At 40.0% G+C, this 13,159-nt stretch overlaps 2 protein-coding genes across 2 annotated transcripts; both read left to right on the top strand.

The window, feature by feature from the left end:
- Positions 1–372: 372 nt before the first annotated feature.
- On the top strand, positions 373–1,908 carry LOC308124326 (vascular cell adhesion protein 1-like; the record flags this gene model as incomplete). The annotated part of the gene is made up of 5 exons (XM_080487245.1): positions 373–376; positions 785–1,051; positions 1,140–1,472; positions 1,556–1,810; positions 1,901–1,908. The coding sequence occupies 5 exons, from the start codon at positions 373–375 to the stop codon at positions 1,906–1,908; spliced, it is 867 nt and encodes a 288-aa protein (XP_080343371.1).
- A 3,552-nt stretch (positions 1,909–5,460) lies between these two features.
- Positions 5,461–9,210, top strand: LOC308124085 (hsp90 co-chaperone Cdc37). The gene is made up of 8 exons (XM_080486896.1): positions 5,461–5,849; positions 6,119–6,400; positions 6,731–6,836; positions 6,917–7,032; positions 7,170–7,292; positions 7,523–7,705; positions 7,800–7,871; positions 8,001–9,210. Exons 1-8 carry the CDS (start codon positions 5,742–5,744, stop codon positions 8,139–8,141), a joined length of 1,131 nt encoding a protein of 376 aa, XP_080343022.1. The 5' UTR covers positions 5,461–5,741; the 3' UTR covers positions 8,142–9,210.
- The last annotated feature ends 3,949 nt before the right edge of the window (positions 9,211–13,159 follow it).

The following is a 13,159-nucleotide window of genomic DNA, read 5'->3' on the forward strand; positions in this document are numbered from 1 at the left end:
GATTATCGGTTGCTGTAGTTACTGTAGAATTTTTCCTTATAAGTCCCTACTAAAATGCTGATGAGTGCAACACAACTCAGTATCAGACTGTGTTTTCAAAGGCTGCCACCTGTTAAATTTCCCTCTTTCCCCTTTACCCCCCACCCCCAAAAGTCAGCTGGGAGGGAACTGTGTTTTGTTCCAACATAGTTCCCTGCAGAGTTGCCAAGGTTGTTCAAGTTGGAATGTTCTTTCTGTCGCCCCTGAATCGACGACTCAGTGCAGAAAATAACATGGGGACCAACTTTCTCAGATGGATTCTGTTGTTTTGCATGCTTTGTTCAGGTACCGAATATTATTCTATATTCTTTCCGATGATTCTCTATATAGATGATGGGTATAGGTGATGTTTCAGCTGGCTATGGTTTTTGGAAAGAGTGTTTTGATAGTAAATGAAGAGGTGGATTCACAGGGATTACTACTAATATTGAGAAGTTAATACAACAGTGGAGAATGCTAAATTAGAACAGATCATTTAGAGGAAAGCTGGGTTTCTTTATGTGACCTAAAAAGGATGTTAATATATATGAGAAGGCTGCACTATCTAGCCATTCTACATTTTAAGCAGGCTGCTTGTGAAATGGAAAAACAGTCCAAAGCTTCAGGGTGTTCCTTGTTTGTTCTCAGTGGTTACATCTGTGGGAGTAGTAACATTTTATGTAAAAAGTAGTTTGATGCACTGAATAAGAAACGTGACGGTGACCCTGTCAGTAATGACAACGCTGATGATCTCTGTATGTCTCAGTGTCAGGTGAAGGTTGCTCCCTCATCCTAAAGCCCTCTAGGGTGGTGGTGGGTTTTGGGGAGTCGGTGTCAGTCAGCTGTGAAGCTACTCGGCCAGTGCGCGTCCTCGGCTGGGAGTCTGCCATCAGTGCCTCACACACACAAGAGGACAGGTCTGTCCAATGGAAGGTGGACAGTCTCATCGATTGGATAGAGGAGCCCATCTGCTACGGCGTATTTTTTACAGCTCCGAGACAATGCGAGGAGAAACTCAACCTCGTCCTCTACAGTGAGTCAGATCTGCTTTAAAACCTGCTGCTGAAGTGAACAACTCAAATGAGCCTGTTTGACCTAAACTTTGTGTCTCGTTCATTTAGAAACTCCTGATAGTGTGTCCATCAAGCAAGTGAACCACACAGGGTCCATGGTGGAAGGAAAAGAGTACCAGCTGCTCTGTGAGGTGCAGAATATTGCCCCTGTTCAATACCTGACCCTGAGGTGGTACAGAGGGCAAAATGAAGTTTATAACCACTCCTTCTCCGATCTTACATCTTCCTCGCCCGTCCAAGTGTCCTCTATCCTTGTTGTCACACCAACCAAAGCTGAGAATGGAGCTCAGTATAAGTGTGTAGCAGAGCTGGAGCTTGGACCAGAGGGACCACAACCACCTCCAACTGTGGCGTCAGAGCCGCTTAATGCTTCCGTGTACTGTGAGTCATGAAGCTGTCCCAACCTTAAAACAAGTTCTGACACGTTATACAATGATGAATAATGCTTTTAATAATTTCTGTAGTTCCTCCCACCTTCCTCAGTCCTGAACCAGAGGTTTTGGACTTTGTAACTGGAGCTGAGATCACCTTAAACTGCACCGCTACAGGAAACCCTGCTCCTGTGTACAGCTGGCAGTCCTCCAGTCCCATGCAGGAGAGAATGGAGGATGAGGCGGTTGTTACCTCTTCCTCACTGCTCCCAGGGACCTACACCTGTACAGCCTCTAATACACTGGAGAAGAAGAGCAAGCAGTTCACCGTTATGGCACAGACCAAAGGTAGAAAGAAAGTAATGAACACATGACTGCCTGTAAATGTTCTCTCTACACAATCATTCCTAACATGTGGCTGTTTTGCTTTCACTTCAGGTGTTTGATATCTGATGACCAGATCACACACACAAGAAGAATTCCACTTTGGGGGTTTTGCTACGACTGCTTTGAGGATGAAAATGACAATGCCTTCATGACTAAATGGATATTTATAAGAATCTTATTATCTTATTACCAGTTTTAGATCTCATAGAGAAAAAGACCTGAATACATTTTGTTTGGTAACCACCATTAAATTTGTCATTACTGGATTAGAATAAAGTTCAGTTTATGCTTTCCACATGATATTCTATATCTAATTTATATTTTTACTGGACACCTTTTTCTATTAATGAGCCTGTCTTGTAACATTGCAGAAATGTAGATTATCAGCAACAATTAGTAGAAATACATCACTGTAAATATGAACTGTTTCTTAATTTTCTTATCTTTATCAATAAAACATAATTGAAAACTTATTTTCATTTCTTCTGTACCATTTGTGTAAGAACATTTACTAATATGTGTTCCGCTGAATTCAAATCAGGATCCGTTGGACATAAAACACATAATCAATAAGTCACCAACATTTCCTTCCAAATAGAAATTATGACCAGCAGGATAAATACAAATCAATAAAATAGATACATATATGTTTTTATCATCAACAGTGGTATCTATGATTTGGTTTGGTGTGATGGCTTTGCGGTCTAAGTTTTTTCCCCCAGTATGATAATTACACTATATGCAAAGTGGGTGCATGATAATTTGCAAAAGGGTGCATGATCATTTCTGGCAAACTTTGAAAGAATCCACAGAACTCACATTTCTGATGTAAAAGGTGATAAGATGTTTGAAATTGGAGTTGGGCATTAAACTGCAGGCCCCTGAGACATGAATTTAATTTTGATTACAACAGTTGTTCTTTCTGTGACAAAGGCATTGAAAACACTGAGTATTATTATTATTATTATTATTATTATTATTATTATTATTATTTTTTTTTTTTTTTTTTTTTTTTTTTACTGTAAATTTTGTCATGCTTTTTGGGTGGATTGCTGTTTTTTTAACAAATTTGAAAAAGTTTTAGCTTTAAATTGTTCTCTATATATTGTCTCTTTAATGTCATAATTCTTGTCTATTGCCTAGCAGAAAATGTAAAACAACGTTATTGTACCATACATATTATGTAAATCATAAAAAAATATACTGCCGGATTTTCTTTACGTCAAAAATTTCGTTGTACTTTTGAGCTTTCCAAGTGTCCATTGCTTTTTTTCTAAAACGATTTTTACTAGCGCCATAAGATGTCGCTGTTGTAATTTTTCTACGATGAATGGCTCTGTGTGTCACGTGACCAAAACACGGAAGTAGCATCGGCTGACCGCCAGCAGACGACCTTTGCTCTGGGAATTATTGATTGCGTTTATGTCAGCGACTCTCTGCCACAGGTGTTAGTCCGCTTTTAAGTTATTGTATCCTGCTGAAGAATCCATTTTAAACAGTATGTCGTTCTCTTTCAGACATGCCGCAGAAAGATCCGTGTCAAAAGCAAGCATGTGCCATTCAGGCGTGTTTACAAGGTATTCGAAACGCTGGTTTGGAAGCGTCTACATGCAGCCACAGTTCACCAACGATAACCGCTTTTTCACGTTTCCCGCAGCCAACAAATACGTGGAGAGCATGTGTGAAGATGTGATCAGAGAAATGCGACGCTGCTGTCAAGCTCAGGCGGGAAAATCAATCTGCTGCTCCGGGTTCAAAGATCAGAGACCTGCGGATAGTAAAGCCGATACATAACATGTATATGATTGTAATAAGAAGATACATTGTATCAATGTTTTATTCACTGTGTAACAATCTTGACTATTGCACAGTTGTAACTTGTTGTAATTGTTATAAATTATTGTATTTATGAATATGAATTTCACACACACGTGTTAATAAAAAAAATGAAGCATGGATTTTTGTCATGGTTGATTACAAAATCTATTATTATTATTATTAATAAAATGTTTTAATAAAAAAAATTTGCACTGTGGGGGAAATGCTTGATGTATTCTGGAGGATGTTACACCACTTTTAAATTCATCTCAAATAACAGCACAATGGACCGTTTAAAAAGATTTGAAGGTATGCAAATGTTATGATCTTCAGTGTGTACATTTGACACTGAGTCTCTCAGAGTAGATAATATATCTTTTTATTGTACAAAACCGTATAATCACCCTTGGGGGAAATTATCCAAATGGTCACACTGCCATCCAAGCTGTCAAGCGCATCTATTTGACAAAGGGGTAAGTGAGATGTTTCATGTCAGTGTGTCTGCCGTGTCAGCAAGTAGGAGACAGGTTTATGCTAAATAGGCCTCACAGCTGAGATGCATTAAAATGTTCAACGAATAAGATTACATATCTAGACAGGATATAAAAAAGTTAAAAACACGGTGACCTCAGGGAGGTGATAGAGTAAACATTTTGACATGATTGTCACTAACAGTACATAGCTATTCTTCTTGTAAGAGTTTTAGAATAGAATAGATTCTATCCTAAATTGTGAACGCTTGTTTGGTTGAAAATCATTTAATTCTTGCAATATTTTGTCAGATGCAATGCCGATTTTGTAATTGTCTAATAAATGTTCTTTTCAATAGAACATACTTTATTATTTAAAGGACAATAACAAAATCATCTTATTACCAACAATCAAGATTTAGAGAAACTTGTTGATACGTTTATTTGCAGCAGGCTGGATTATCGTAACGTTTGTGTACAGGTCTTAGTAAAGCTCGTCTAGAGTCCTCACCAACACGTTACACCTGCGTTTCAATCTCTGCACTGGCTGCCTGTGTGTCAAAGGATCCAGTGCAAAATCTTACTTCTGCTCCATGAAGCTTTGAATTGTCTTGGGCATAAATAGATCTAAGATTCACTTGTAGAATATTAAACATTAAGACCTCTGAAATCCCCAGGAAGAGGTTTTCTAATTGTTCCCAGAGTCAGCATACTCTCCTCATCTGTGAAACAAAGATTCTAAACACCTGAGGACTGCTGACTCACTAATTCTCTTGAACTCCGGACTTAAAATACTATTATTTGCTCTGGCTTTCCATTAAACAACAGATTTTAAGGTTATATTATTAAACTTTAGCTCAATAAGTCATTTACCTTATTGTTTACTTGTTTACATTATTTCATTTATTTCATGGTGAAGCACTGTAAATTGCCTTGTGTCTCCATGCTGCTATACAAATAATTGTGCCTTGCACTTGCAAGATTGGATTTATGTGTTGCTTTCTGTTAACTCTACTTAATTGCTTTGATAAGTAACATGTCTTTGAGCCTTGGGAAAGGCCCTATAAATACATTATTATTATTATTATTATTATTATTATTATTATTATTATTATTATTATTATTACCTTCATCGCAACAATAAAATCTGACATATTCTACTTTCCGTATATTTTACATGTCAAACATATGTATTTGTTATCTTTATGCCGAGTTATTGATTTATTTTGTGTATGTTTGGTAGAGACCAAAGAAAAATACATTTCTGTTATTCGGATCGCCAATGCGGGGACTTGAAGACGTCTTCTTCCGGCGTAAATCCCCATCGACGTAATGACGTAATGACGCACTGACGTCTCACGGAAATTTGTGGTTCGTTTTCTTCTAGAAATTTACAGCGCTCGTTTCACTTATTGGGCGGACTATCTCAATCTTTGCCGTCTCGCTACAGGCAGCTGCCCCACTCAGGACCAATACAGAGTTGTGGAAGCTGCAGCGCTCCTGTGGTTGATGCTTTGTTGACTTTAAACTGTTAGTTAGCTTCGTTCAAGTTAGCCGAGCACTCTCCCGGGCTACAGCCATTAGCATTGGGCTTCTCAGACAGGATGTCCAGGATAGACTACAGCGTGTGGGACCACATCGAGGTGTCGGACGATGAAGATGATACCCACCCTAACATCGACACACCCAGTCTCTTCAGGTGGAGACACCAGGTACGCATTTAATATGTACATGAGGTGCGGTTATAGGAGCATAATGTGTTCACATTATACGTGAACATTGGGCCTGTTTGTTCTGCTCAGACGATCCCTACAGTCCACACTGTATTATTGCTGCATTCATGTGTTGGATCAAGGTTGTTATTGGTTAAACTTACAAAAATGCTGTTCCAGCTTTTGTTATGAATGCAGTTATTGTTTTGATTGTTTATTTATTTTTTGGACTTTGGGCTGGAACTGATGCTGTGTTATTTGTTCTCCAGGCACGAGTGGAGAGGATGGACGAGTTTCAGAAAAAGGGCGACGAATTAAACAAAGGACTCTCTGAATGTCGACGCAAGTTGGCTGATGTGCAGAAGAAAGTACAGGAGCTGAAGATTTCAGGATCAGGTGATTGCAATCCGGACTTGAGTAAAGTCCAGTCTGAGGAGAAGAAGCTGAAGAAGGAGGAGCGTGACTGGGAGAAGAAGGTGGACGAATTCAATCGAGAGGAGAAGAAGATGCCGTGGAATGTGGACACGCTCAGCAAGGAAGGTTTCAGTAAGGTGAGGCCCACTAGGAAGCCACATGCTTCCATCAGAGGACGGGGATGTCATGTTATCATGTTTGTTAGAAATCTCTTCTTTCTCAGTTGAACATTAGAAATATTACTCCCTATCCAAGAAGATTGAATACATGTGTAACACACCACTATGCTGTTTATCTTGCTTGCCTCCAGTGTGACTGTATTTCTCACGAATTAGTCAATATTGGTGTGTAAACAATGCACATTCTCGAATAAAATACACTTGAAACGTTCAGTAATTATTGCTTCAGACATTGTTTATAGAATACTTATAAAAGAAGACCAATGAGTGTTTTTGAACCCTCCATAGAGTGTTGTTAACGTCAAGCCTGATGCCTCTGAAGAGACCGAAGAGGAGAAGGAGCAAAAGCATAAAACCTTTGTGGAGAAATACGAGAAGCAGATCAAACATTTTGGTAAGTCTATATGACATCCACAGATAGGTTGTTTTATAGTCTTGTTATTTTTCCTCATAATTTCTTTCCCCCCTCCACAGGAATGTTGCGACGTTGGGATGACAGTCAGAAGGACCTTTCCGACAATCCCCATCTAGTATGTGAAGAGACTGCCAACTACCTGGTCATTATGTGTATTGACCTGGAAGTCGAGGAGGTAAAGAATACTCAGTTTGTATACCATTATTACCTTCTGCTTTAAAAAAAAAAATTGCAACAAAAATGTCTCTACATGGCCTCTGGAATGTCGATGTTGTGCACTATTAAAAAATACCCACAAATCCTCTTTTGCAGAAACACGCATTGATGGAGCAAGTGGCTCACCAGACCATCGTCATGCAGTTCATTTTAGAGCTGGCAAAGAGCCTCAAAATGGATCCCCGTGGTTGCTTTCGCCAGTTTTTTGCGAAGATCAAGGTGACTGATTCTGGTTGGGTAACACAAACTCAGACACTGAATAAGGAAGTGGTATTTTGGCCAAATTTCTATCTGCAGGCTTGTTGGTAATGAGCATACCCAAGAAGTGGGTTAAGGCAAGCCAAGGTAGAAAAATGTCGATGTGTGATTACTTGGCCGATCAAGGCAGTGAGGTTATTTTCATGCCCCGTAGCTTCTGAATCATCAAGCGTTTTTTTGTTCCTTCACAGACAGCCGACCAGCAATACCAAGATGCTTTCAATGACGAGCTGGAATCCTTCAAGGAGCGAGTGAGAGGCAGAGCAAAGATCCGCATAGAAAAGGCCATGAAGGAATATGAGGAGGAGGAGCGACAAAAGCGACTGGGACCAGGAGGCCTGGATCCCGTCGACGTGTATGAATCACTGCCGATTGTGAGTTCCAACGGTCTTCGCGCAGTTTGGTGCTTCCTTTTATGAAGCCTGTGTTCGTTTGAAACGTGTTACTGAGGGTGTCAACAATTTGCAGGAGATGCAGAAATGCTTCGATGATAAAGATATCCAAATGTTACAAGACGCCATTAGTAAAATGGATCCAACGGTAAGTTGTTTTCTTAATTCAGAAGCGCACATTAGTACATAATACATTCTAATCTTATGTCTTTCTAAGATTTTATTTTATTTTTTAAATTTTTGCAAGTAAATCATCTTTATATTTCACATGATTTAGGAGGCGAAGATTCACATGAAGCGGTGCATCGACTCGGGACTCTGGGTGCCCAACTCTAAGACGGATGACGGAGACGAGAAAGATGAAGAAGCCACCTACGAGGAGGTGAAACAGGAGCAGGAAGAAACTAAGAAGGAATGACCAAAACCGACTTCACTTTTTAACCAATGTTCTTTACCCACTCTGTTGCGACTCGATGTGTAATATGGCAGTGACATGACTCCTCAAACATGTTTAGCTGAGAATCGGAGGATTGGCACTCAACTTCAATCACACAGCTGTGCTGCATTAGTAAAATCCTGCTCAGAACAGAAACTGCTGCTTTAGTGGAGCTCTTTTAGTTGTTTTGGATGCCACCGAAACTTGTTTGTCACCAGGGTTGGTTCATAGCCGTCAGACTTTTGTCTTCAAAGTTTTTAAAGTTAAGGCTTTTCTTTGGCTTTCAAGGCATGAGTGACAAATGTATTCAGATGTTTGTAATCCCAAAATTACATCTTTTTTTTTCTTCTTTTTTTTTCCCCCCCTCCCAATCGTTGATAATTAAAGTTTGAATTATCTTCAATCTTTAAAGACCATGTTGTGGTTATGTTTCAATATCTGGATGACGAGCTTTGGGAATCATGAACTTCAAAGGCAGAGATGTAAGAGTACGGATTGTGTAGACGAGGTCTAGGTTCGCTACTTTGTTGGAATGTAGAACGAAGAGTTTCTCTATGAAGGAGCACATTAAAGATCCGAAATGCAAAGTGTGCATTCAAACACAGCAACCTTTGGTAAATACACAAAGCTCTCTGTTTCAGTCCTTACAAATGGCTGGCACAACTCGTACTAGATTTTTATTTGGTCCAAACACCAGAAAGTAACATGTCAGACTTCCAGTATTGATCTTTTGGGGGTACGTGGATGACTCGTGCTTTGCATGACCTTTTTGATTTTTTCCATTTCCCCACTAAATTTCTGGTAAACTGAGGAAACGACAGGTGTTAAGACCCAACACGGGCTTTTATTAGCAACAGATTTAACGGTTTTACATCTATACTTTTGGTATCGGTTCTTTATTTTAAAAGTGGAAGTTGAGCTTAGTGAGTTTTGAATAATGTCAAATAACTTAATGCCCAAAATCGGTCCCACAGCTGAAAAGCTAACTCAACAGAATATATTTGTTTATTTTAGAAATCATAAAATTAAAATGCTTTTGATTCCCACCCTGAAGTAATGTATTAGTTTCCTGATGTAAAAATACCGAATGCTCCGTATTAAATACTGTGGCTACTCTTTCATCCCGTGAAATGGGAAAAAGACAATAGATTTCACAATATCTAGAGGATTTGAATGAGAACGTGCAAAATCACATGAAACAAGAACATTTTCAAGCTGATTAAATTGTGACACCTAGTGATGGAACAGATGCACACAATATAACAAGGCAGCTGAATAATGGTTTTGTGGCTACTTTTTTTTTTTTTTTTTTTACATCTTTTGAATGTTTGGAAATCCAGTTCGTCCCCCCCAAACAATGTGAATGGGGGGCCCCCCTCCCCCCCCTTTCAAAAAAATAAATTCAATATATCATTGAATGTGATGATATGTTGTTGGATAATGGCAAGGTGATTTTCAAGCCTGTACATGACTCATCAGCCCTTCAAATATTTTCTCTGCAGTGTTAAAATAGTTCTCATCTCAAGTATGTGAGTCATGTATCATGAAATGTTACAGTTAGGAATAATGGCAGTATACTAAAGTGTTTAGCGACACTAAAAGTACACAAGATGGCAGCCCAGTGATTCTTGGGGGTCACAGCAGTGTGTGACTAATAAGATGTGATTGAGGAGCAATATGTGTTCTTCAACCTTTATGAGGCTGATGGTTCAGCTTCAAAAATATCATCACAATATATTCCAACAAGACTTGAGTCACATTGTGCCCCATAAAAACAAGATACTAGAGCTAATCCCACATGACTGAGCAAAGGCAGGCTGCACCCAGGACAGGTCTAGTCAGTCCGTCAGGGCAAACACAAGTTCACAAATTACAGGGAATTTCAAATCACTAAGAAGCCTTAAATGCATGTTTTTGAACTGGATACAGGAAGTCAGAGTGGCTGGAGAAAATGAGTCCATCCTGACACATGTGAACTCTAGAAAGGCGAGTCCCTAAATTCAACCTGGATCTTCTCACTATGGCGCAAGTTAAGGCTGTTTACCGTTACATCTGAAATTTGGAAAAAGAAGATTGAATTATTGACTAATAGCTATGGTTGATTTGGTAGAGTGGATGTTGTTAGTTTGATCATCAGCTTGGCAGCTTTTGCAGTGCGTGTGTGTGTGTGTGTGTGTGTGTGTGTGTGTGTGTGTGTGTGTGTGTGTGTGTGTGTGTGTGTGTGTGTGTGTGTGTGTGTGTGTGTGTGTGTGTGTGTGTGTGTGTGTGTGTGTGTGTGTGTGTGTGTGTGTGTGTGTGTGTGTGTGTGTGTGTGTGTGTGTGTGTGTGTGTGAAAAGGTTTATGGGACTGGTCATTTATAGTAAGAGGGCTGAGAGTGCTGAAGCAACAAACAATCGTTATGTGGGTAAAGTCAATTTCCCATATTAGGAATCTGGGTTAAATAGCCGTGAGAGAAAGAGACATGTCAAGACATGAGGTTTGGCAGGCAGTTTGGAAATTTGTGCGTGTGTGTGCGGGCGAGAAGTCATGATCAGTTCATCCCAACTCTAAGATGGTCATCAGCCTCGGGGATAGACCTGTCATCCTCAGTTCATCACTCCTGTGAACATCAGAAGCTACAACGCTGCTTTACCAGCACAAAACTAAACTAAGCACTGTACTAGTGCGTCACTTTGTTTTAAGGACTTCAGTTTTGCTCAACCCGTCCACCTTAAAAAGTCAGTTCATTTCTTGAAAATATTCTCAATAATTACTTGTTGAATAATGTATAACCCAAGTGTCATTTTTTGCCTCAAATGAGATTCTCTTTTTTTTCTTTTTTTTTATGAATGACCATCTCAAACTTTTATAAAATCTCCATGCACAATTATTTTGCAATCTCCCATATTCAACATGAATCTTCTACTCCTGACATAAGCTGACCCTGGGTGAAAGGCAGGGTACACCCTGTACTAGCCACAAGTCCATCACAGAGCTAGAACAGAGAGACCCACAGACAGTCACACACCCGCTCATTCACATGGGCAGTTCAGAGCCATCACTTCTCCTAATATTCATGTGTTTGGACCGTAGGAGGAAACACGAGTACCCAGACAAAACCCTTCCACACACAGGGAGAAACTGTGATATTCTCACTATCATGCAGCCCCACATCCAACAAAGTCAGAAGTTTGTGCTCTAAAGTGGACACAGAACTAGAGCCAGAACAGATGATTCATGATTTTGCAGACAATATAGGTCTTTGAAGTAAATGCTTTCATGAATCGTGAAAGGTCACTCATTTAAATAACACTGGTTTGTTTTTGTTTTTTGTTTGGGTACCTGTTCCTCAAAGTGTGTCTGCAGGCACTGTGCCACTGTTACTGGAGATGCTTTCTTGCAATTTTCTGTTCATTTTCAAAACGTCTTTATGTAACGTTGTTAAAGACTGTAGCCAATCCCAGCTGAGTATGGGTGAGGGCAGGGCAAACCGTGGACAGGTTGCAGCTCACAGGTCTTAAATCGATATTGAGATGAGAGAAGGTGCACATTCCTCTCACCATCACATCAATGTGGATATTTAAAGATAGTTTATAGAGTGATTTGCAAGTTTGTTGCATTGTGTTTGTGAATGTATATATATATATATTTTGGGTGAAAAGTGGATATTACTGGAATGTTTCAGTTGTAGTCTCAGGTCCATTGGAAGGGAGATTGAGATCACCTGTGAGATGATCACAGAGTTCTACCTGATTGGCCAGCCAATCAGGTGCAATGGGGAGAAAAGTGTATAAGCAACTGTTTGGGGAAGAGTTTTTGTCTGTGCAAAGGCTTTGTAACTTTAGTGCTGCTGTTGAGTTCCCCACTACTACTGAAGAATCCAGGATGTGTCCGAGGGAAGGAGACCGGTAAAGTTTTAAATGTGTGAATTAAATATTTCAATAAGGACTTGTGAAAATCCACGGAGGGCTTATTTGTCCTCAGTCACTCTAGGGTTGGGTGACGAGGAGGTTCCTGGCGCGGCGTGTCCCTGCACCTGTGCCCCCCCCCAAGCGCATGACGCACCTGGAAGTGGTCTGGTCCTGACCGACGCTTTCCTGCAGGCGCAGAGGGACACAATACGTGTGATCAAAGAAGTCAGAGACGTACTCCACCAAATACATATGAGTAACATGTGAAGTAATGTCTGACATTGCCAGATCAATTAAAGATGGTGATGAAAAAATTAAACCTACTTGCTGTTTTATTACAAATGACACCTTCATGTCTTGAGTTCTTGTGCTGGGGGGGGGGCAAGAAGGAAGGCAATGGCATCCCCTTGCACCACACGCCCTCACAATTTAGCACACCTTTGTTGGATGACAAAGTAGCCTTCCCCCAGAGGCATCTAAACACTTCCACTCTTATTTTGTTCATTTTTTCTATGATAAATGGGGCTTTTAATCTTTAGAAATTCTACAAAGGGGTTGCCAGCCCTCCCTGCAGTCTGTTCCCTATGCACTGCTGTGCGTCAGGATGGAGTCATGTGTGGAGCCAGGTCACCATGACAAATTTGCCAGAAACCATTTGAGGCACAAAGAACTCTTGCATTGACTGTTTACAATCTTTACTGTTCATGTAGACAAATTCATTTTCACGCTGCTCCAATATCAATTGTACCAACTGCATTTGGAAACCTATACATTGCTGCAGATTGCCTCATTTTGCCCCCCCTCACTGTTCTATATAATTCAAAGATGAACATGTGCTGCAAATTCAGAAAGTAGGACTATTGGCTCACTAAAGGAACACATCACACACACATCCAGCTTTGGTGTTTATGATGACATGGATCTCGAAGTGTTGATATTTAATGACATTAAATGTGAGATGAATTGCTTCAATTCACCACCTCACCACCTGCGCCGCAAGATTCCACACCGTCTCCAAAATGTCTGTGGTGTAACAAACTCTGTGGATTTGTTTTGTGAGGAAATAGAATTCTAAAACATGAATTTGGGCTGATAAAACACTCAAATAA

The sequence above is a fragment of the Lipophrys pholis genome (assembly GCF_963383615.2).
Source record: "Lipophrys pholis genome assembly, chromosome: 19".
NCBI lineage: Eukaryota > Metazoa > Chordata > Actinopteri > Blenniiformes > Blenniidae > Lipophrys > Lipophrys pholis.

What these genes read in the sequence shown, in the direction of transcription:
- LOC308124085 (XM_080486896.1), top strand. Translation starts at nt 5,742, where the DNA reads ATGTCCAGGATAGACTACAGCGTGTGGGACCACATCGAGGTGTCGGAC. An exon ending in GCAAGGAAGGTTTCAGTAAG is followed by an intron (nt 6,401 to 6,730) that starts GTGAGGCCCACT and finishes AACCCTCCATAG; the next exon opens with AGTGTTGTTAACGTCAAGCC. An exon ending in TGTATGAATCACTGCCGATT is followed by an intron (nt 7,706 to 7,799) that starts GTGAGTTCCAAC and finishes AACAATTTGCAG; the next exon opens with GAGATGCAGAAATGCTTCGA.